Source organism: Staurois parvus, unplaced genomic scaffold, assembly GCF_062004578.1.
Source record: "Staurois parvus isolate SC_StPar_1 unplaced genomic scaffold, SC_StPar_1.0 ptg000696l, whole genome shotgun sequence".
Lineage (NCBI taxonomy): Eukaryota > Metazoa > Chordata > Amphibia > Anura > Ranidae > Staurois > Staurois parvus.
The window spans coordinates 8,765,724-8,787,645 of NW_028318492.1; the positions used below are offsets into that span (position 1 = coordinate 8,765,724).

General features: G+C 37.9%; 1 protein-coding gene across 1 annotated transcript in view; it reads left to right on the forward strand.

The window, feature by feature from the left end:
- Window positions 1-21,922, forward strand: part of DMD (dystrophin) — a 2,676,943-nt gene that overhangs the window by 969,964 nt on the left and 1,685,057 nt on the right. The window contains exons 39-40 of the mRNA XM_089653005.1: window positions 9,802-9,954; window positions 19,041-19,223. Coding sequence (XP_089509131.1) covers window positions 9,802-9,954; window positions 19,041-19,223 — 336 coding nt within the window. The remainder of the gene's footprint in view (window positions 1-9,801; window positions 9,955-19,040; window positions 19,224-21,922) is intronic.

A 21,922-nucleotide genomic window follows, 5' to 3' on the forward strand; every position in this document is an offset into this window, starting at 1 on the left:
CTAATTGCCACTTTTGCTTGATAGCTTGATATGTTAAAGAAGTTGAAAAATAACAGACATATAGGCTAGATCACCAAGTGAAAGTAAAGTAAAACAGCCTAAAAAAGTGAGTGCGGCCACCACAGTTAAAGATTGGCAAGCTGTAATGTATTACATTTTTATTTGGGGGTTTAGCTGCACAAAACAAAATACAAAAAAAGGTATACTTTCTATGATTTGCCTGAGAATAGTCCCAGACCAAACCTTTGCAACTTACAAAAAGTAAAAACAAATTGAAAATTCTGTTGTGGTTGCACAATGTTTAATACGTCTTCTTAGTGTCACATGAACATTGAAAATTCTGCAGAGCCTTTAGTGATTGAATTTACATATAATTTAAACCTCTGATATATACTGTATCAATAGTGTTATTTTAGTTATTTTTTAAATTATCTCTATCTGAACTAAGAGTATATTTTAAAACATGTGCACACATTTTAAATGCTCTTTTATTGAATCATTTTGCTTACACACATGCATGTCTAAACAGTACAAACTCCAGATGTGTGCATTTAATTATTCCAAATTTGAATAGCTGTGGGAAAAATACAAAGATCAAAATATTCTTTAAAACATTAATGCACTTTTATTAATTGATATTAAAGTAAAAAAAAGAGAATTATACCAAGTACAATTTTCAGATGATAATAACTTCTAAATTGTTTAGAAAAATGTGTTATTTGAAATGCCTCTAGATAATGCTATTTGTATGGATTGTTATTATAGGGAGTCAATGCACAGGAACATTGAATGCAGTTTATTCTAAGATGCTGCTAACACCAACAGATTTTTTATAGTAATTCTTCCTGGAAAGTAGACATGCCACAGCCTGAGATTTAGCATTCTCTCTAATTATGACAAAATGTCCTTTAAATCTCTCCTATAGGGCACTTCATTATTGGTTGTGTTTTCAAGAAGTAAGGTCATTGATTTTCATTTTTTGTTACTCAATAAAGCCACTCACCCTTGACAGATAAAAACTCAAAGGAATATTGATTACTTTAGGAAAATCAGAGAGACTTATATTTATTTGTGTTCCCTATTATTTTTATCTTAAATTGGTCTTAGGAAATATTTTACTTGCTTCACTGTAGATCATGTAATTAGTCATATGCTGTTTTAAAATCAGCATAAGCAGATAGATCATGCACGTTCAACTATGAAATGCACATGATTATGTGAACAATGCAGTCACAGGATCAATACTTATGCAGGTGTTTGCAGCATGCTGGCATAACCAGAGGATTTACAATGTGTATATCACTGCTGTAAGGGATATCTATGGACTTTCTCCAGGGTATATGGCTCTGCACTGTGGCTACTGCAGCATCTATAATCACGGCAGAACTCAGTTTGGTCTGGTATTGGATATCCTAAAATGTCTTAAGCTAATATAGCAGAGTTAAAGTTAGAATTGGTTGTATTATATATTTCTATGTTTCTATTGCAAATAAATAAACAAGACAATTAACTGTTTTATTTAGGGTTTTCTCTTCAAGTTGTGTTATCTGTATTTATTCTCACATAAGGATACCACAAAAGTGATCTTTTAACACATTTGTAGAACTCAAAGGTGTTTAAAATCTTTCTTAGCCTTTCAAGGCTTCTTTTATTCTAATTTTTAAGTGGAATGTACTCTTAGGGTCAGTTCACACTGGAACATGCACATTCCCGTGCATTCTATCGTGCCCCAGTTTTGACAGCCCATCAATTTCAATGGGCTGCCAGAAACATGGGTATGAAAAAAAGTAGCACAAGCACTACCTTTACAAATTGTATCACACCTAATTGCATAATACTGTGGTTGCATGCAGTTTAGTGGTCACAAATGTACTGTGTTTGCAAGAAACATTTGGGGACTCAAATAACAATTAAACTATAAGATCAAACACTTAAATTGAGTGCTCACCCTGCAATAGAATAAATATATATATGTATGTGGCTGTGTAAAAAATGCAGAAGAATGGTCAAATGACAGGCACACAGGCAGGCTAGAGTGAATGAGCCTGTTTAAACCAGAAAGAAAATGGGTAAATGATGATGTAAACCTTTATCACAGATATAGTGAATAAAAGGGTTTCCCAAAAATATGTACCTAGGTACATTATGCAAAAAAGTGCTAAAGCACAAATGAAATTAAGAAAAAAATAGAAATCCACATAAACATAACTTTCAATATAATATGTGCAAAGAAGAATATATATAAGCATATACTAGTTATGGATAATTCATTCCATAATTAATAACAGAATCAATAACATATGTATAAAAAAAGAGAAGGTGGGGGGCTGTTCCAATGGGAAGGGGAGGGTGGAAGGTGCTATTCACCAAAAACTGACAATTGTGTCCTTAAAAGATAGAGTGGACTTGAAGTAAAAAATAAATGTAAATAAGAGGGAAATGGGCCATGGGCAGCCAGGCGTAACGTGGGATGACCAAAAGGGTAAAACATGAATAATGCTGAGAGGGTGGTAAGCCTTGTGGTTGACATTTATATTCTTGAAGATCTAGAAAAGGTAATTCAAAAAGAATATATCATGCCCTGACATATACCCTATCACAGAAAAAACATATGAACCATGTCATAGGAGGGCTGAAGACTGCATAAACATGAGTGAAGAGAAGAGACCTGGGGGGAGGGAGGAGGGAGGTAAAGGAAACAACCTTCCTGAACTGAAATGGAAAGGGTGGTAATCAGGAACCTGTACTAGAGGATAGTGTGGACTTCCAGTTTTTTGTTTAGACCCCCCGGTGACAAGCTATTACAGTGTTAGTACTCACCTGCTCTGTGCAGTGATATTGTACAAAGTAGTCCTGATCCTCCTCTTCTACGGTCCTCCGCTGGCGATCCTGGCTCCTCCTCATCTTTGTGTGTACCCATAGCAAGCTGTTTGCTATGGGAACAAATTCTGTGTGCTCGCTCCCGCACTGCACAGACACACACAGAGGGACTTAGTTCCACCTCCACTTTATTTTCACCGCATTTGATTGACAGCAGCAAGAGCCTTTGGCTCAAGTCCCTTTGTGAAGAGGAAGTAAGGGGAGAAGAGATGCAGCCATTTACAGGGCTCACAGGGGGTACAAAGGGAACGTAAAAACGTTTTTTTACCTAAAAACAATGCATTAAGGTAAACAATGTTTTTAGGTTTAGTATAAATTGTTTTAAGTTTAAAAATCCAATATGTCTCTTGGGCACAGTTTTTTTTTCTAATCTCTCCCCTTCTGGGAGGGTATTAGGTGTGGATTGGATGGCCGTAATCTGAAGTAGTGAGGGATCACAGTCATGACATAAGGCAAAATGTCGCAGAATACTAATTTTTGGGACCTTCTCTTTTAACCTTCTATGTCCTCCAAAACTAGTACAGAGCATCCTGATAGTCCATCCTACTTAGCACATTTTGTATAGGCAAGTGATTAAATAGATCACATAATTGGTGAAGCATGTAAAAAATTAATTGATGGTAAAAGCATTGCCCTTTAAATCTTAAAAGATTTTTTGTCCATGTTTAACTTGTACACATTTTTTCGAATTGCAACGGTACCTTCCTACAATGGAAAACATTTTTTATGTTACAGGCCTTCCTAAAAACCAGATTTGGGTCTGGAGAGTTCTTGTAATTAGAGGTCATTAAAAAAGATTGCCCCAGTGTTTAGTTATTATTCTCCTAATTGCCCGGTGTTTATTGTTAAACTGGGTAATAAAGAAGGGTCCTTTTTTAGAGGGTGGTGAATCCTTATTGTCTATTTTCACCATGGTGGAATACATTTCCTTCTATCTACATATGGCTTGTTCAATATCTTCCTATTTGTGGCCTTTTTCCAAAACTTTTTTTCTTTAAAATTAGGCTTTGGGGCTTGTACTTCTCAGTGGAACTGATATTCTGTCTTAACCAACAAAGTTGGCTGTATGAAATGTTCAAAATCCATCTTTTATGGTGACAACTATCCCTGTTCAAGTATGAATTCCCTGCAGTGGGCTTGAAGTGCATGCAGGAATATACTGTATCTTGGACTGTTGATCATGAGATAATTCTAAGAGAGCACTATTTTTTTTTTCAGAGCAGCCATTTTTTAAATAAAAAGGATGTACTGAGCACTAGCAGAGAAATTACTTTTTCTTTAACACAGAATAAAGGGAAACAAGGTAACCCAGAGGCCAGCACAACTGCATTGTATCATTTGAGCAGCAGGTTGAATTCTTATTAGGTAAATTCTAACACTGGACTGTCAGAAAACTTCTCAAAGCAAGCTTCTAACTACAATTTACAGAGTTCAACCACCCTGTTAGATTCCACTTGCACAATAACTCTAAGCAATGGGGGATTTGTTCATAACCTTAAAAACTGTTGTGGTTTGATTTCAATTTTATGTAGGGGTAATAATTAACGTAATAGTGATCAGCATTATGAATTATTAATAAAGTGAGCGGTGTCTGACTTCCGTATATAATTATGACACAGTGCTTCCAGCCGTTATGGCAAAATAACTTAATGAATAATCTTTATTAATTCAGACACCTAATAAAATATTCAACCACCATATAACTCTCCTGAGTCCTTTTACCAATGTGATTTCTTCCCATATATACAAAAATCTCCAAGTTTGAATAACAAATAAAGATAAAGAAGAATATTTCTATTTATTTTCATACAAGAATAATTGATTAGTGATTTGTATTTCATACACACAAACAAAGGAATTAATCACAAATGAAGGAAATTAAATTTACACTTCAAATATAAACACTAGAAAAGTATACAACAAAAACCTTGATTGATGAAACATTAGAAAAATACATAACAAATAACAAATTGAAAGACAATTCAAATGCATCCTTAAAGACGATAAGTTTGCAATTAGAGAAAAGAAAACTAAAAACCCTAGTTTCTACGACAATAACAACCCTCAATGACAGATTAGCTCCCAATCTAACTATACACAGTTCAATCTCAGGAATTCAACAAGATATATGAAGATATGGGAAAAATTAGCAATTCAGACCACCATGCACACTACCCAGCAATATCTCAATGAATGGTTAGAAAATTCTAGCAATGATTTTGGTATTAAGAAAAGTTTGTTATGACACTTTAGCCAGATCTCACCACCTTCGAGATACAGTGTTCTGGATATTAGCAAGGATCACGTCCCTCTGGTGTGAAAAGGATTTATCAAGTGTATATAAGATAAGTCCTTTGGGTGTATCAGCAAGAAGGTTTTTTCTTCAGCTTTCAGCAAGAATATTTTTCTTCAGTGTATAAGCCAGCAAGGCTTTTTCTTTGAGCAAGAAAGTTTTTTTCTGTTCAATTTTTCTCTGTTTTAATACTGTTTGGACTCATTGTCTGCTAAGTCTATCTTAACTAATAATGACTTTCTTTTAAATTGGACAAACATATGTATTGGCTTTAGATTTTCCTTTTACCTGACCACTAGAGGTCAATCAGGTCTCATGAATGGTGATCTGACTTCCTTGCAAGGGTCAACATATGTAAAATTGAATTTATCTTGCATTAACCACTTGCAACCTGTGCTATAGCCGAATGATGGCTACAGCGCAGCTATCCAGTTCTGGGAGGCCGTCATATGACTTCCTACCAGAATGCACCCTCCTGTGCGCCCCAGCGGCGTGTACCCGACATGTGTCCTACGGACACATCTGATCATGTGATGAGGTAAAAGGCCAATCACAGCAGCTACCACGTGATCAGCTATTACCAATGACACAGCAGATCATGGAGTAAATACAGTTGCCGGTTATCGGCAGCACTTTTCTCCAGCTGTCACAGAGCAGATCAGCACTGATGATCAGGGTACTGATGATCAGTGCCCTGATGATCAGTGCCGCCCAGCAGTGCCACCCACCAGTGTCCAGCAGTGCCTCCCACCAGTGCCCAGCAGTGCCACCCATCAGTGCTGCCCAGCAGATGTGCCCATCAGTGCCGTCCATCACTGCCACCCATCAGTGGCCATCAGTCAGGGCTGCCAGTCAGTGCTGTCAGTCAGTGCCATCAGTCAGCGCTGCCCGTCAGTGCCACCTATCAGTGCTCAACAGTGCCACCCATCACTGACTATCATTGCTGCATATCAGTGCAGCATCAACAGTGCCACCTCATCAATGCAGCCTATCAGTGCTGCCTATCCATGCCACCTCATCAGTGCCCATCAGTGCTGCCTATCAGTGCCCATCAGTGCTGCCTATCAGTGCAGCCTCATCAATGCACATCAGTGGAGGAGAAAAATTACCTGTTTGCAAAATGTTATAATAGAAACAAAGAAAAAAAATTTTTAAAACATTTTTTGCTCTTTTTTTGTTTATAGTGCTAAAAATAAAACACCCAGTGTGATTAAATACTACCAAAAGAAATCTCTATTTGTGTGGAAAAAAAATCATATGGGTACAATGTTGCATGACTGCACAATTGTCATTCAAAGTGTGACAGCGCTGAAAGCTGAAAATTGGCCTGGGTACAAAGAGGGTATAAGTGCCCAGTAGGCAAGTGGTTAAAGACATATGTCATATCAACATTGTCTTAACAGACATATTCCTTGATAAAGTACTTGGTGCATTGGTTTAAACTCTGGGATCCATCCTTATTAGATGAGAATTGGATCTTTGCGGTTATCACCCAATATGAAGATGTTATCTATCAAAAATAATTTTCCCATAATTCGTCCTGGCAGTTTATTAGATGATGCAGATGCACTATTTCAGTCCATCATGCAATATACCTCATGTCATTTTAGCAGGCATTATGTCGATATACCTCTTTGTCTCAGTGTTTCTCCTTGGAGGCAGGCTTTATGTCATATAGTAAATGTTTTAGCAGGCAGTAGGATGCAGAATCAAAATTTCCTTGCTGAGCTACATTATATACAAACTCATAAACTCTGTTGTGTTTAATTTAGGTTAAAATTGATTATTTCACTAAATATAGAAGACCATTACAAACATTTTAAGACTAAGCACCCCTGTTCTATGAAGGGCAGTGGGTCAGTGAGATACATTACTTCTTCTTAGGAAGCCATAAAGTAGGTCATGAGTGGTCTTGTTCAACAGATAATTTTAAGCTGCATGATAAAATATGTATTATTATATTGTGGCATGTGGTACACTGGAAATATTAATGCATTTAGAAAACTGTATTTGAAAGGGTGACAACTTGCACACTCATAAACATTTTTGACATCCCCTTGAACACTCCTTAGACTTCTAGATTGGTCAGGCCATTTCTCTCAATACCGTCCTGGGCATCATAAAAGAGCACTGCATCAACAGTCTGTAGCTCTCCTTTATAATCAAAATAAAGAATGTCTGCCAATAGTCTTAATTCTTGAGAGTCCAAAGACTTAGAAACCTCTTCAATCTAGTCTGAACCCAAAGATCGGAGACTTGTGAATTAATTTTCCTCTGTTATTTCCATTTATTCTGTTGTGATTCTTGTTAATTTTGTAATATCTCTTTTCAAAACTTTTTTTATTTGCAACATTTTTCCTTTTATAAATAACGTTTTAAAATCAATAAGTTTTGTCTCTAGTTGTTCTAACTTATAATTAAAAGTATTTCTGCTGTTTGAAGAAATGCTATGTAACTTCAGGTTAGGGGGTCTACAAGCGAGACCTTCTAGATGAGATAGCGAGTCCTAATTCATAAAGAAAGGTGCATTTATTACACTGCAGTGGAGATAATTTAGCAGGAGATGAACTGAGGTGATAGAAAATATATATCTGTTTCTTAAGCTTTTGGCTAATGTATATATAGTCATAAGGACCAGGTGTGATCATATAAAATCCAGGCGTGGTCATACGGTCTTAATCCAATCAAATCCTCATATGCATAACAGCAAACTCAGAGTTAAGTGAGTGTTAACATCGCATGATCAGTCCAAAATAGCATCCATCATGACAGTTGTTGGTTCAAACTGGTTTGACCATAAGATGCTTTTCTTATCCTTCAAAGAGGAAGCATTTTCTAGCCTGCTAGGTGTTTACATCACAGGCATACACTTCAAAGCACAATTCCTGAGGAGAAGAAAAGGAAATGCAGTAAAAACTCCTAAAAAAATTATGTATACATATACTTATATACTGTATGTGTATATAAGAACATTCATTATCAGACCCCTATATTTCTACTCAGCTACTATGCTTTAACCTCTGAATAATCCCTGTACACATTTTCAGTGTGTATTTAATTATAATTAAAGAATTATAATAGTGCCTTGTAATCTTGTTATAAAAATATTTTCTCTGACACTTTGTATGGTCACCCTGTCAAATGTGCTTCTAATGGGGACTGTAAAGGGCTGTGTGGACACATAGTCTGCAAACATGGTCCACTGCTGTTACCAACAGGCAGCTTAACCTAAGCAATGACACATAGTCCTGCTGGCATGCAGACAGTAAGTGACTGAAAGACACTGGAGGAGATTGGTATAATTGAGATGCAAAGAAAGGATAAAAAAAGTAAGAACATTATTTTCTAAAATAAAAGGAATGACAATTGTTTATGTGACAAATGGGTTTATCAAACTAATCCCAAACTGTAGCTTAACCTGTTTGTGCCTTATATACCTTAAGTGTACCAGAATCTCTCCCAGTTTTAAAATCTTGAGTCAAAAGCTCCTGGTCTAGATGGGGGAATGTATGTTAAAGGAGAAGGGGGCAGTCTGGTTGTATGGAGTTTATAAAATTCTAGTAGTCTATACAAAGATCAGTCTGTTATTCCACTGCACTCAAGCTGCCCAGGCTTAAAGAATATGTAAACTCAACATTTCATATTCTTATATATGTGCCTGCTGTACCATGCACTTGTATGAAAAGTGCCCTGATCTCTCTGTTCTGCTTCCTTTGTGTGAAATCCCTGATGTCCCTGCCAGTCACTCTGCTTTCCTATTAAAAACTGACCACAGTAGCCATGACAGCACAACATGGTCAGTTTTCTGGATGTGCTGGGAGCTAATCTAATTATCAGGCTTCTGCTGACATGCCCCCTTTCCTCCCACACAACTATTCACTGGGAAGACCAGAGTGTTACCATTTTTTCTCCCCGAGATCGTTATGAAGCTGAAAACTGAGGTTATGTAATCACTTATAAAAAAGGGAACAAGCAATTCATAATTTTTTTATATGTATACACAAATGTTTTGTCTTTCATTTATTTTTTAAACTGAGTGGGTTGTTTTACAAGGTGAGGGTTCTCATATACTTTTACATTTCTTAGATCTTCCCAAAGGTTTGATCTTTAGCATTTTGGAAATGCATGCACACAATCTAAAAAGAGATACAATATATGTAAATTTCAATTCATAATGATTTACATATTTCAGTAGCAACATAAATTGACTGTAAGTAAAATTTCCACCCAGGCAGCTAAGAAAATTATAGATGAATATAGGAGAGTGATTCATCTAGCTCGTTTACATTTTAATAAAGCTTTTATTTATGTGCACAACTTTCACTGACTTTATTCTGAGTTATGACTGCAGCAGCCACATTAATACGTAACGGCTTTTGATTAATGAGTTCCTTTGTACAGAGGCACATGATCTCTGTCACTCCATGTAGTCTGTTACATGAAAGGTTAGTGTCTAAGCTTATGTACAGATTAATGTTATCTATAAAAGTGAGTTCAATTCTTTAATATTGTTATGGTTATGAGTGAAAAATAGAATTTCAGAATATAGTAAACTGCAAGGCTCTGGTGACTTTCAGATATGACTGAGCATGTACATAAATGATCTTTGTTATTCATATTATAACTAGGATTTGAGATCACAAAGAAGGAAAAAGGCTTTGGAGATTTCCCATCAGTGGTATCAATACAAAAGACAATCTGACGATTTATTGAAATGTTTGGATGATATTGAGAAGAAAATCGCTAGTCTTCCAGAACCCAAAGATGAGCAGAAGCTTAAGGTATTTATGTATGCGATTGTATCATATAAATAATGCATACATGTTACTGTTCATTTGCAATGTGAAACTAGATGCAAAGCGCATCCTTTTTTCTAAATAGTGTTGTTCAAAGTGTTCTGAAATTTGCTAGAATTCTTGCAGTGGAATATATATGTATTATTCATCTACTTTCACATTGCATATTTTTTAAAATATTTTGTTTAAGATTGTCTGTTTGTAAGATTATTAATCCATGAAGTGAGAAGGGTTTAGGCAACCTGTGGCTAACCCAATTGCACAAATTATATACTGTATTATATAGCAACCAGATATCTTTTCAAGTCTAAGTAAAACATAATTTATTCTCTATGGGTTGTGTTCTGGTTATGAAAGAAGTTATCCACCCCACCATCCTAGCTGATTGGTTTGCGCACTGGACACATATTGGTGCTCTCAAAAGTCCATGATGTTAGTACAGAGTCATCTGGTTACTTAGAGCTGGAACTATTGAGTTCTGTAATCAACAGTTTTTTTTTCTTTTGAAAAGCATTTAAGGATAACCTTGAAAGCATTTGAAAAGTGATAAACATACAGTATATATTCCTTTAATATTCTCTGCTATCTGTTTTGTTTCCCTAAATACATCTCTGAATGCATTCACCCCTTAACATTCTTTAAAGTGTTCATTTTAATCACTTTTGTAAATGTAAATGCAAATGAAAATGTCTGTTACTTTAAGTATATGGTTTTCATCAATTTATTTGGAAATGTACAGATTGCCTAATTCCCTTCACTCTATGTTGTTAATTATAGAGACAATCTCAAACTAATAAAACATGTTAGGAAAATAGGGTTGTGCAGTTGAATAAGACTCACTATATAATCATTAGCAAAAAAAATACATAAATAAAAACATAGTAATAGTGGTATACCCTTACTGTATACATAGCCACCTACTTATTTTATTTAGTGTTTGGTGTAAAACTAAAACAAAGACTATAAAGGGTATTCAGTGCAAAATCTCTTTATTTTAATGTATAAATGTTTAGGTGGTCTACTTATAAAGCAGAGAATATGTTTGGGCATACTCTAGTGTAGAAACATCCAGGTGCATTTGTTTTAAACAGGAGTGCTTGATTCTTCACCAGAGAATGCATGTAAAAGTTACATTCTTAGTTTTATTAATAGACACTCAAGTGTTTCATATTTAACAGGGTTTACATGCCTTTAACATGGGCAAATTAATGTTGTATTTTCACATTTTCTGCTGTAGTATGATTAAAATATGTATTTAAATGATGTTACCACTTATGCTTGCTTTAACTCTATTGCTGCCAACAACAGAAGGCTTACATTGGCAGCCTTGGTGGCATTTACACACAGTGTCTCTATATTTCCTCAGCCAACTATTAGGGTGTTTTAAGTCTCTATCCTGGGCTCTGCTACCCCTCCTGGCTACTCAGAATGGCCATAACAGGTGCCAGTGGGAATAGTGGAGGACAATTAGCGAACATTTGTTTCTTGATTGTATCATCCCTGAATGAAGCCAGAAGCAACACGCTCCTCATCACTTTCAGTTTCAGAGCTGCATTCCCCAGCTGCTGTGTCCAGGAAAGAAGCTGATCAAGCATGGTATGTGGTTGTTCTGCTTCAATGGGATTCAGAGAAGACTTTAGGGGACTAATAGACCTTTCATCTACATTATGATATCACACGTGATAGCATTAAAGTTATGTGAAAAAAGTAAGTAAAAAAATAAAAGTACAATGAATCAATACAATTTTTTTTTAAATCTCCCCACACCCATGATATTTGTGCAAATGTTTATCAAAAAATATTTTTGCTAAAAATGCACAAAAAATTCTAATTTGCAGACACAAACACAGCAAGAACTAAAACTGTATTGAGTTAATACATAAAAAACATTGCTCATTTTAAATTGCGCCTTTTTGTGAAATGGTAAAACTGAAGGTGCACAAAACTGTAAATAAATACAATTACTCTAAAAATCTGAGGTTATCATTTTTCACTTACAACTTTCTGACTTTGTAAAAGACCCCCCAAACCATACAGTTTCTGAAATCATATGACCTGTCGAATTAAAAAAAAAAACAGTTTTTTTTAAGCCCCGCAATATTTTTGTAAATGTTTATCAATTGCTATTCTCACTAAAATTACAATAAAATCATTATTATCAGACACAAACACAACATAACATAATTTCTGATAAATTCCTACTGAGGCCTCATTCACATGGGGCGTACTAAAATATATGCCCATGGGGGGCCGTGTTTACCTGAATAGAAATACATGTGCAAGCAGTGCTGTTCATGTCAATTGGGATGCAGTGGATGCACAGGCAAAGCTGTTGCTCTTAATCTGACATCAATGTGGGTATGGGACATGCAGCTGGACTCACACGGATGTCAAATTGGGAGCAGCGGCTGTGCCCATGCAGTTGCTACATCCTAAATGACATAAGCGGAACTGCATGCATAGGAATACAAGGAAAACCTTAACACAGCCACACTGTAGTATGGCCTGTGTGAACAAGGCCTTACTATGTTTTTTTAAAAAAAATTTTACAATTTTAATTTTTTATTTATAATTGATTGTACAATTTTTTTATTTTTTGGGGGGGCGGCTTTGCTGAGATATCAGAGGTCTAAATAGGCCACTGATGTCTTTTTTTTACACAGAAAAATGGACCGAAGAGCATATGAATGAATAGACTTCTCTGCATAGAAGCCCCTATGAATTCATAAACTGGAGTATTGTAAACACTGTTTACTATGCTCCATTGATGACTGATAACAGAAGCGATCAGTATAGATCACTGTCTGTATGCATTCAGGAAACAAAGGGGGCTGGTAAACAGCAAGCAGCTGCAGGCGGTGGGAGGGAGTGAATGCCTGTCAACTGCACTGCAGGGAGGGGTGCCAGCCAATCACTGAGGGGGAGCACTACAGGGGCGTCAGAATTCCAGCAGGAGAATATATTTTGAATTTTCTTTTCCTTTGTGGCTCCTTTGCAGCACATAAACGGGAGGGAACAGAGGGAAGCCAGAAGCTGTAGGGAAGGATCAGTGTTGAGGGGGGTCAGGATCAGTGTGGGGGATAGCAATAATTGTGGTTTTGGGGATTGGTGTATTGGGGGAGGGGGAAATAAAAGTGGAAGGGGGTGTATTTTAGATGACAGCAGGGGAGAAATTTCACTTTTCTAGTGGAGGAGGCAACAGCGGGGGGGGGAACTTTTTTTTACTGATCATAGCTATTGGTTTGTTCAGCAGAGTCTGCTGAATGGTTCTGCTGTAAGTTCATGGTCACTGAAGTGACCATGAGCTTATAGCAGAAGAAGGAATGTCAGGTCCATATGGTGTATGGACCTGGCTAGCTAGAAGCAGTGATGTAGCTCCATAAGCCGTAATATGAAATTAGGTTTAATATATTTATACTGATTAAACAGGTGCTTAAAACAGCTTTAGTCAGAACAATATTTTAAACATAAAGCAGCAGATAATAAACAAAAATGATTTGAAATTCTCATATTTGAATTTTTTTATTTTGTTTAAATATATAATTTACAATACTAAAAAGTTTTTCTCTAGTAAATCTGAAATACGTATCCACTTTCTTATTATATTTAGTATCTTCACTTGTTTCTTCATTTAGAACACCTATAATTTATTTTAAAATACCAGTGTCCTGGACTTCAAAGCTACAGATTTTTAAACTCTAGGTCTATTTGGCTGCTGAACCCTGTCTAATATTTTGTAGGCAATGAAGTGGATTCATGATTCTTCATTTGTAACAAAGAAAAAACGGTAACATACATTTAAAGGGCCATTAAAAATAAAATTATTTAATTTTCAGAACCTGGTTTGTGTAAAAGAGTTTCTGTCAACATTTCTGAATTTGTTCAGAAAGAACTGAGTGCTGTCCATGTTTTATTTTTTTATTTGCATTAACATCCAAGCAAGCTCAGTGTTTACCCCCTTCTTCAAGGTCCAAGCAGTATTAATACATAAAGTTTTACCAGAATGTTAAGTGAAACAGTCTGTAAGGACAAAACACAAACAAATATACAAAGCAATGATAATTAAACTTGGATAATTAGTGAGCAAAGGAAAGGAATGTAATATGGACTGGGAGAGGGGGAGAGTCACAGAAGAAAGTGGCCATAAAACTTATGATTAACCTATAGGACAAATTCCTTAATAGCATACAACAAAAGCCATATTGATGCTATCATTATATTGATATTTTCATCATATGGACAGAAGGTGAAGAACAGTTTCAAATATTTTACTCATTGATAAACATATTTCACCCCTAAACCAAGCGAAAAATAGACTATTCAAATGCACATGTCAATTTCCTAGACACCACAGTATCTATTAGGGATGGCAAGCTGCACACCTCAATATACAATAAACATACTGACAGATGCAACTATATCTGAAGTATCAAGTTCTACCCCCAACACACCAAATGGGCCATCATATACAGCCAGGCCATCAGATACCACCGAATATGCTTGGACAGAAATAAACATCTCAGAACACTTGCAGACTGCTTCCTTAGGAAAGGTTACAAGAACAAAACCATCAATACAAGCATAAACAAGGCCCTGAAAACTCAAAGAGAAAATCTCTTACAATACAAAGAGAAACTACATACAATCCAGCACTAGAAGGGATAAGAAACATAATCAAAGATACATCATTACAGGATGAAACACTGAAAGAAATACAGTGCTGTAAAAAAATATTTGCCCCTTCCTGATTTGTTTTGCATATTTGTCACATTAATGATTCAGATCTTCAAACAAATTTTAATAATACACAAAGATTACCTGAGTAAATAAAAAATGCAGTTTTTAAATCATGATTTTATTTATTAAAGGCCAAAAAATGTCCTGTTGAATCAAGAAATCACTTAAATAGAAGTTTTCAAACAAAATAATTGACATGTATCAGTCTGGAAAGAGCTACAAAGCCTTTTCTAAGGCTTTGGGACTCCAGCAAACCACAGTGAAAGCCATTATCCACAAAGGATCAAATTTGGAGCAGTGTGAACTTTTCCAGGAGTGTCTGGCCTACCAAAATTACTCCAAGAGCACAAGGACAACTCACGCAGGAGGTCATAAAATAACCCAGATCAACATTTAACCTCTTGCCGACCGCGCATAGCCGAATGACGGCTTCACCGCGGCCGGCCAGTTCTGAGTGGACGTCATATGACGTCCTCCCAGAACGCGCTCTCCTGCGCGCCCCAGGGGGCGCGCACCCGGCGATCTCCGTGATCGCTGTGTCCTACGGACACAGCTGATCACGTGATGTGGTGAAAGGCCGATCCCACCGGCCTTTTACCACGTGATCAGCGGTGTCCAATGACACGCTGATCACAGGGAAATGCAAGTGCCGGTTCTCGGCTGCACTTTCCTCACGCTGTCAGATCGTGAGGAAAGTACTGCCGAGAACCGGCAGTTGTCAGAGCGGGGATCGGCACCGATCATCAGGGCACTGATGATCAGTGCCCTGATGATCGGTGCCCAGCAGTGACACCCGCAAGTTCCGCCCAGCAGTGCGCCCACTAGCCCCGCCCACCCGTTCCCAGCAGTGCCCCCACCTGTGCCCAGCAGTGCCCCCACCTGTGCCCAGCAGTGCACCCACATGTGCCACTCTGCAGTGCCACCTACCTGTGCCCAGAAGTGCCACCTACATGTGCCCAGCAGTGCCACCCACCTGTGCCCACCCACCTGTGCCCACCAGTGCCACCCACCTGTGCCCACCAGTGCCACCCACCTGTGCCCACCCACCAGTGCTGCCCACCAGTGCCACCCACCAGTGCAGCCCAGCAGTGCTGCCAGTCAGTGCCCAGGGGTTGTGCCAGTCAGTGCCGCCAGTCAGTGCCCAGAAGTGATGCCAGTCAGTGCCGTCTATCAGTACCCATCATCAGTGTCACCTATCAGTGCCGCCTATCAGTGCTGCATATCAGTGCTGCCTATCCGTGACCCCTAATTAGTGCTGTCTATCAGTGCCGCCTATCCGTGCCACCTCATTAGTACTGCCTATCAGTACCCTTTAGTGCTGCCTATCAGTGCCCATCAGTGCCGCCTATCAGTGCCCATCAGTGCCGCCTCATCAACGCAAATCAGTGAAGGAGAAAAAATACCTGTTTGAAAAATTTTATTAAAGAAACAAATAAACTTTTTTTTTTTTTCAAATTTTTTGCACTTTTTTTAATTTATAGCGCAAAAAGTAAAGTGCCCAGTGGCGATTAAATACCACCAAAAGAAAGCTCTATTTGTGAGAAAAAAATTATCAAAATTTCATATGGGTACAATGTTGCATGACCGCGCAATTGTCAATCAAAGTGCGGCAGCGCTGAAAGCTGAAAATTGGCCTGGTAAGGAAGGGGGTATAAGTGCCTGGTAGGCAAGTGGTTAAAGAACTGCAAGCTTCACTTGCTCCAGTTAAGGTCACTGTTCATGATTCAACAATAAGAAAGAGGCTAGGCAGAAATGGCATCCATGGGTAAGTTCCAAGGTGAAAGCCACGGTTGACCAAAAAGAATACAAAGACTCACATCTCACATTTGCCAAGGAACATCTTGATTATCCCCAAGTCTTTTTCTGTGAACTGATAATACAAAAGTTTAACTTTTTGTAAGGAGTGTGTTCAGTTATATCTGGTGTAAAACAAACACAACATTTCATAAAATGAACACCATTCCAACAGTCAAACATGGTAGTGCCAGTCTAATGGTCTGGGGCTGCTTTGCAGCTTCAGGACCTGGATGACTTATGGAACCATGATTTCTGCAATCTACCAGAACATCCTGAAGGAGACTGTCCAGTCAGTCAGTCAGTTTGTGACCTCAAGCTCAAGCACACTTGGGTTATGCAGCAGGGGGTTTAAAGGGCCATTACTTTTTCACACAGGGCCAGGCAGGTTTGGACAGCTTTTTTGCTTTCATAAATGAAATAATTTAGAAGCTGCATTTTGTATTTACTTTGGTTATCTCTGTGTAATAATAAAATTTGTTTGATGATCTGAATCATCAGATAAATATTAACAAAAAATCAGGAATTGTGACAAATATGCAAAACAAAAAAAAAAAATCAGGAAAGGAGCAAATACTTTTTCACAGCACTGTATTCCAACAACCCCCAGAACTAGCTTTACCACCCATTTGACATAAATTAATCAGCAGAAAATGTAATTCTGATTACAAGTATACATGTTCAGTTTTTTCTTTCATTCAACCAGCGGGTTGAACATAAATAAAAAAACTGACAGATCCCTTCATCAACTCGAAAAACTCTTAGCTGGGCATCCTAGCAAACCCAATATACAGGGATATGGGAGACGGTATTAACATAAGCACACATGCACGATTGTATTCTGACAGGGGGACCCCCCACTCAAAAATACACTTACCTAACATTCTGCTTAATGCTTGTATATTAAACTGGATATACACAATCACACGACAATGATGTGTTATTGCTGGGATCTCCCATTGTGCTATTTTATTCTGACAAGGGGGACTCCCCCTCCAGTATATCTCTATCAGCGCTTGCAGCCATAGGGCAAGACTGTTCGACAGAAGCCAGTCATTAGGCCAGTTTCTGTTAAACAGACAGCAGTACACATGTAGCGAAAGCTGGCCAGTTCCTGCTGAACTGGACTATTTTCAGTACATGTGTTACTGAATTTAGGTCTGCTCGGGCATTGAAGAAGGGGGTACACTCTGAAAGCTTGTCTTGAAAATGTGGATGTTAGTCCAAAAAAGTAACATAGGCAGTACGCCAGGCAAAATTCCCAGAAGTTATATTTTCCAATGCACAGGTAACTGTCTGTTAAAACTGAACTGCAGGCTGGAAACAAAGTTACCCTTGCAATGAATCCCCATCCACACTAAAAGGGTTAAATGCTCATTTTTTCTACGGGAATATGAATAAAGTAAGTTGTTTATCTTAACTTGTTTCCCTTCTCTGCTGTCTGACTCTTCCAAAATATGGGTGGGCCCTCAGTCACTTCATGTACAGTGCATGACCACTGGTCCCATTAATTAAATTTGATCATGTCAGAGAGCTGTGCCTGCTTAGGCAGCGATTTGATTCAGCTTTGGGGTACCATTCATGCAGCATTAGGGAAACCTATAGGAGCAACAAGGAAGGTAATTATTTCACCTTATTCATCATTACTTACAAAGTTTATCTATGAGTTTCAGAGTGAGATCCACCGCAAGGGTACGCTTTTCTTCAGCTCAGACTTTAGCTTTGCCAAAGAATAAGACTACTTGCTGTCATTTTGGTGCCTCCTTTTACCTAACTTGGCAGTTGACACAGAGCTGTGGGCTACATCCAAATATGTATAAATGTCATATATATGTTGTTGATTTCCAGTCTTTGGTACTTTTATACATTAATGAAAGTTGCTAGTTGCTCTTTTCATCATGTGCTTTTGACATTTTAGATTAGTGGTCTTTTAAAAACTAATTTTGCACTGAAGACTCTTTTTAGTCTCTTAAGCCCTTAATAATGAAGAATTGTTTTTTAAAAAATATTAACTTGTGTTATTATGTATCTTTGTTCCAGATGAACTAATGACTAGCAGTACGTGGATGACTTCTTTCTCATATTAGCACACTCCATTCATCAGCTCATGCCCATATGTCACCACCCAGCCATTCTAAATTTTCCTTTGACTTTTATTGTTTTTATCATTTTATTTTGCTTCACTATTGCTTTGTTTTGCCATTAAGTAGCAAACTCTGTCACAAACTGAAATATGTTCTGTAGGAATAATAAATAGATCATACATGTAAAATGTAACATTTGCATATCCATGCAGGTACGAATTAAATAACACATGGACATAAGATAGATGTGTTAAACTAGAAAGTTAAACACAGTCAAAACATTCTGTTACTGGTGCATTAGTCTCTTAACTTGTAATACTTAATTACTTTTTAAAATAAAATTCTACAAACAAAGAAGTGACAGTATTGGCATAAGTACTCTTTTGCTACTTCTAATGTAAGTTCATTACCTAGCTAGCTAATTGTCCTCGGCCCTGTATTGGTTTTGCTCACTAGGAGATTGATGGAGAATTGGAGAAGAAGAAAGAAGAACTGAATGCAGTACACAGACAAGCTGAACGTTTGTCTAAGGATGGGGCTGCCAAAGCAGTGGAGCCAACCCTGATCCATCTTAACAAACGCTGGCGAGAAATTGAGAGCAAATTTGCTCCTTTCCGAAGACTGCACTATGCACAAATTGTGAGTTATAATTGCAAACCTGATAGTTTGCAACTAACCAAATTCTACTAACACTGAGGTGTAGAGAGTGTGACCTAGCCAATGCTCTAGAAAAACTCTAACTGTTTGCAATATGTTACCCAGTTTAAACATACCATGTTGTGTTCCAAACAGTCATCAATGCATGTTACTTTTTGTTTCTCTGTTCATTTTACCATGACATCTCAAAGAATGCAGTATGTGTATTACTCTTCATTCTAAATCTTTCAAACAAGTACAAGTTGGATTCCAGATTCTCATTTCATGCAGTTTTTTTTTACTGTATATTTGTTAAAACCTTAGTACTGGATTATTTACCATAAATATAGTAGCTGCATGCATCATGTTTTCTAAATATTGCTTATAGTGGCAGTTAGCTGTATCTTAGCAGTGAAACAATGGATACATAAGCACCACACCAGTGACATAAAGCGGAGCTCCACTCACCCTGTCAAAAAATAAAAGTCAGCAGCTACAAAAACTGTAGCTGCTGACTTTTAAAAAACAGCAACTTACCTGTCCCTCGGTCCCACGGTGTCCCCACGCAGTCCATTTCACCGGCTGTCCTGTTTTAAAGGAGGCCAGCATCTTCAGTGTGGGTACCCAGCTGTGACTGCTTGCGGCTTCACAGCCAGGTACCCACTGCGCATGTGCGAGTAGCACTGCGCTTCATGAATGGTCCTGTAGTCTTCTGGAACCTGTCACATGTCTCAAAAGACTATAGGGAGGGAGGACAACTTCTGCTTCCCGTCACCTAGGCGATCGGACCCGAAGTGGGAGCGGGTGCCTGTCAAATTCGGGTACCCCCACCCCCCAAAGGTGCCAATCCTTAATGGGGAGTGGGGTAGCAGTCCTTAAAGTGGAACTTCCCCTTTTGGGTGGAGCTTCGCTTTAATTGCATCTCAAACTCACACTGCTGAAACCAGTTCAGTTGCATTTTTTATTTTATTTGGCTATTGTGGGAGAAAAATACATTTTTACATGTGGAATTTCTGCAAGAATGGATGGAGAGTTTGAAAAGCATATGTGTCTGTTTGATTACTTAAATGCTACTTAAAGTGGAACTGAAGTCCGTATACTTGCCTTTGTTTTAATGGTCTGCCATGTCGGTTGTGGCATCTTTTACCCGGGTTCTTCTGGGTGCCGGACTGTGGATGTCTTCATTGGCTTGCACAGGATGACATCACTCCTGTGCATGAACAGGAGTTCAGTCATCCGGGCACAAAGATGCCATGCCATAATGTAAATTGATCAGTGCTTGCACAGCTCAGTGTACATTCAAAGAAGACTGCAAGCAAGCAGGTAGGTTTATTTAGTTGCAGAAGAGACAATGAAGGGCTCTTCTACAGTAAAGAGCCTGCCTGTGCACAATCTTTAAAATTAGCACTTTAGTTCTGCTTTGAAGAAAATGTCTGTCCTAAGGAATATAATTCCAGCACCTGATGTTATTTAGTGCATAATGTCTCCAAATTAACTGGAATGTGAGACTAGGATAGAAACTAGAAATAGGAATCTTGCCATTGACTTCTATCCTACTTACCTTTCCTGTGAGACAGTCCTTTGGATGCATGTGTGTGTGCATGTAAGTGTGTGTGCGTGTGTGTGTGCGTGGGTGAGTTTTGATGAGTTGCAGTGTAATGTACATTATCTGACATAAACAAGATTACCAGATTCAATCAGTAGCAATAGTAGATCAAGGTGTGGGTGAAACTTTGATGATATACTTGTTTAGAAAGGATTCCACTCATGTTTAATGTATTGCTCATCATATTTACTTTAGAAAACATATATAGCTGGGATGATTTACTAAAAAAAATGAGAATCTTTACTCAATAAATTGTGTAAATATTCACTTCAAGTATCCAATTATGTGAAAAGCAAACTCTTATTTTGAATACTCAGTCAGGTGCAGCTGAAATAACTAAACAGGAATTTGCTTTTTACATATTTGGATAAAAAAAAAGATTATTCACACAATTTATTTGTGTGAATATCTTCCACTCTTTTAGTAATTCAGCCTCAGTAATTCATCACGTTTATTCCAAGTCATCTAAACTTATCTAACTGAAAATGTGTTTGGTAAAATAAGCGTCTATGTTAAAATATAATTAAAGTGGTTGTAAAGGCAAAATTTTTAATGCCTTAATGCATTCTCTGCATTAAGGTAAAAAAAACTTTAATAGTAGCTTCCCCTTCCCAAATACTTACCTGAGGCAGAACTTGACCCAGCACTGTGCATATCTGCAGAAACTCTTCTCTCCCGCCCTCCCTCGTCTCACTGGCTTGGCTGAGAGCAGCAGGAGCTGTTGCCTCCTGCTGCTGTCAGTCAAAACCTGTGAGGAGAGAGCTGGGGGCTGGGTGTTAACTGGTTCTGCGCCACCCTATAGCAGAAATACTGCTACAAGGAGGCATGGGTGTGCAAAACCATGTATATATACGCGATTTTCCAGTTGCAGGTAAGGGGTGTGCGCAAGCCCTACCCATGCCAGCATTCACAGCCTCACTTTTCAGTGATTACTTGCCAGCACCCAGTGATCGCCAAGTGTCTTCGAAGGGGGAGAGACCTGTGTATAAACAACACAGATCTATCACCGGTCAACTCCTGCACACTACTTTGTATGGATCTGCATAGCAGAGCCATACAAAGCAATGTGCTTGCAGTGTAAAGCACACTCACAGCC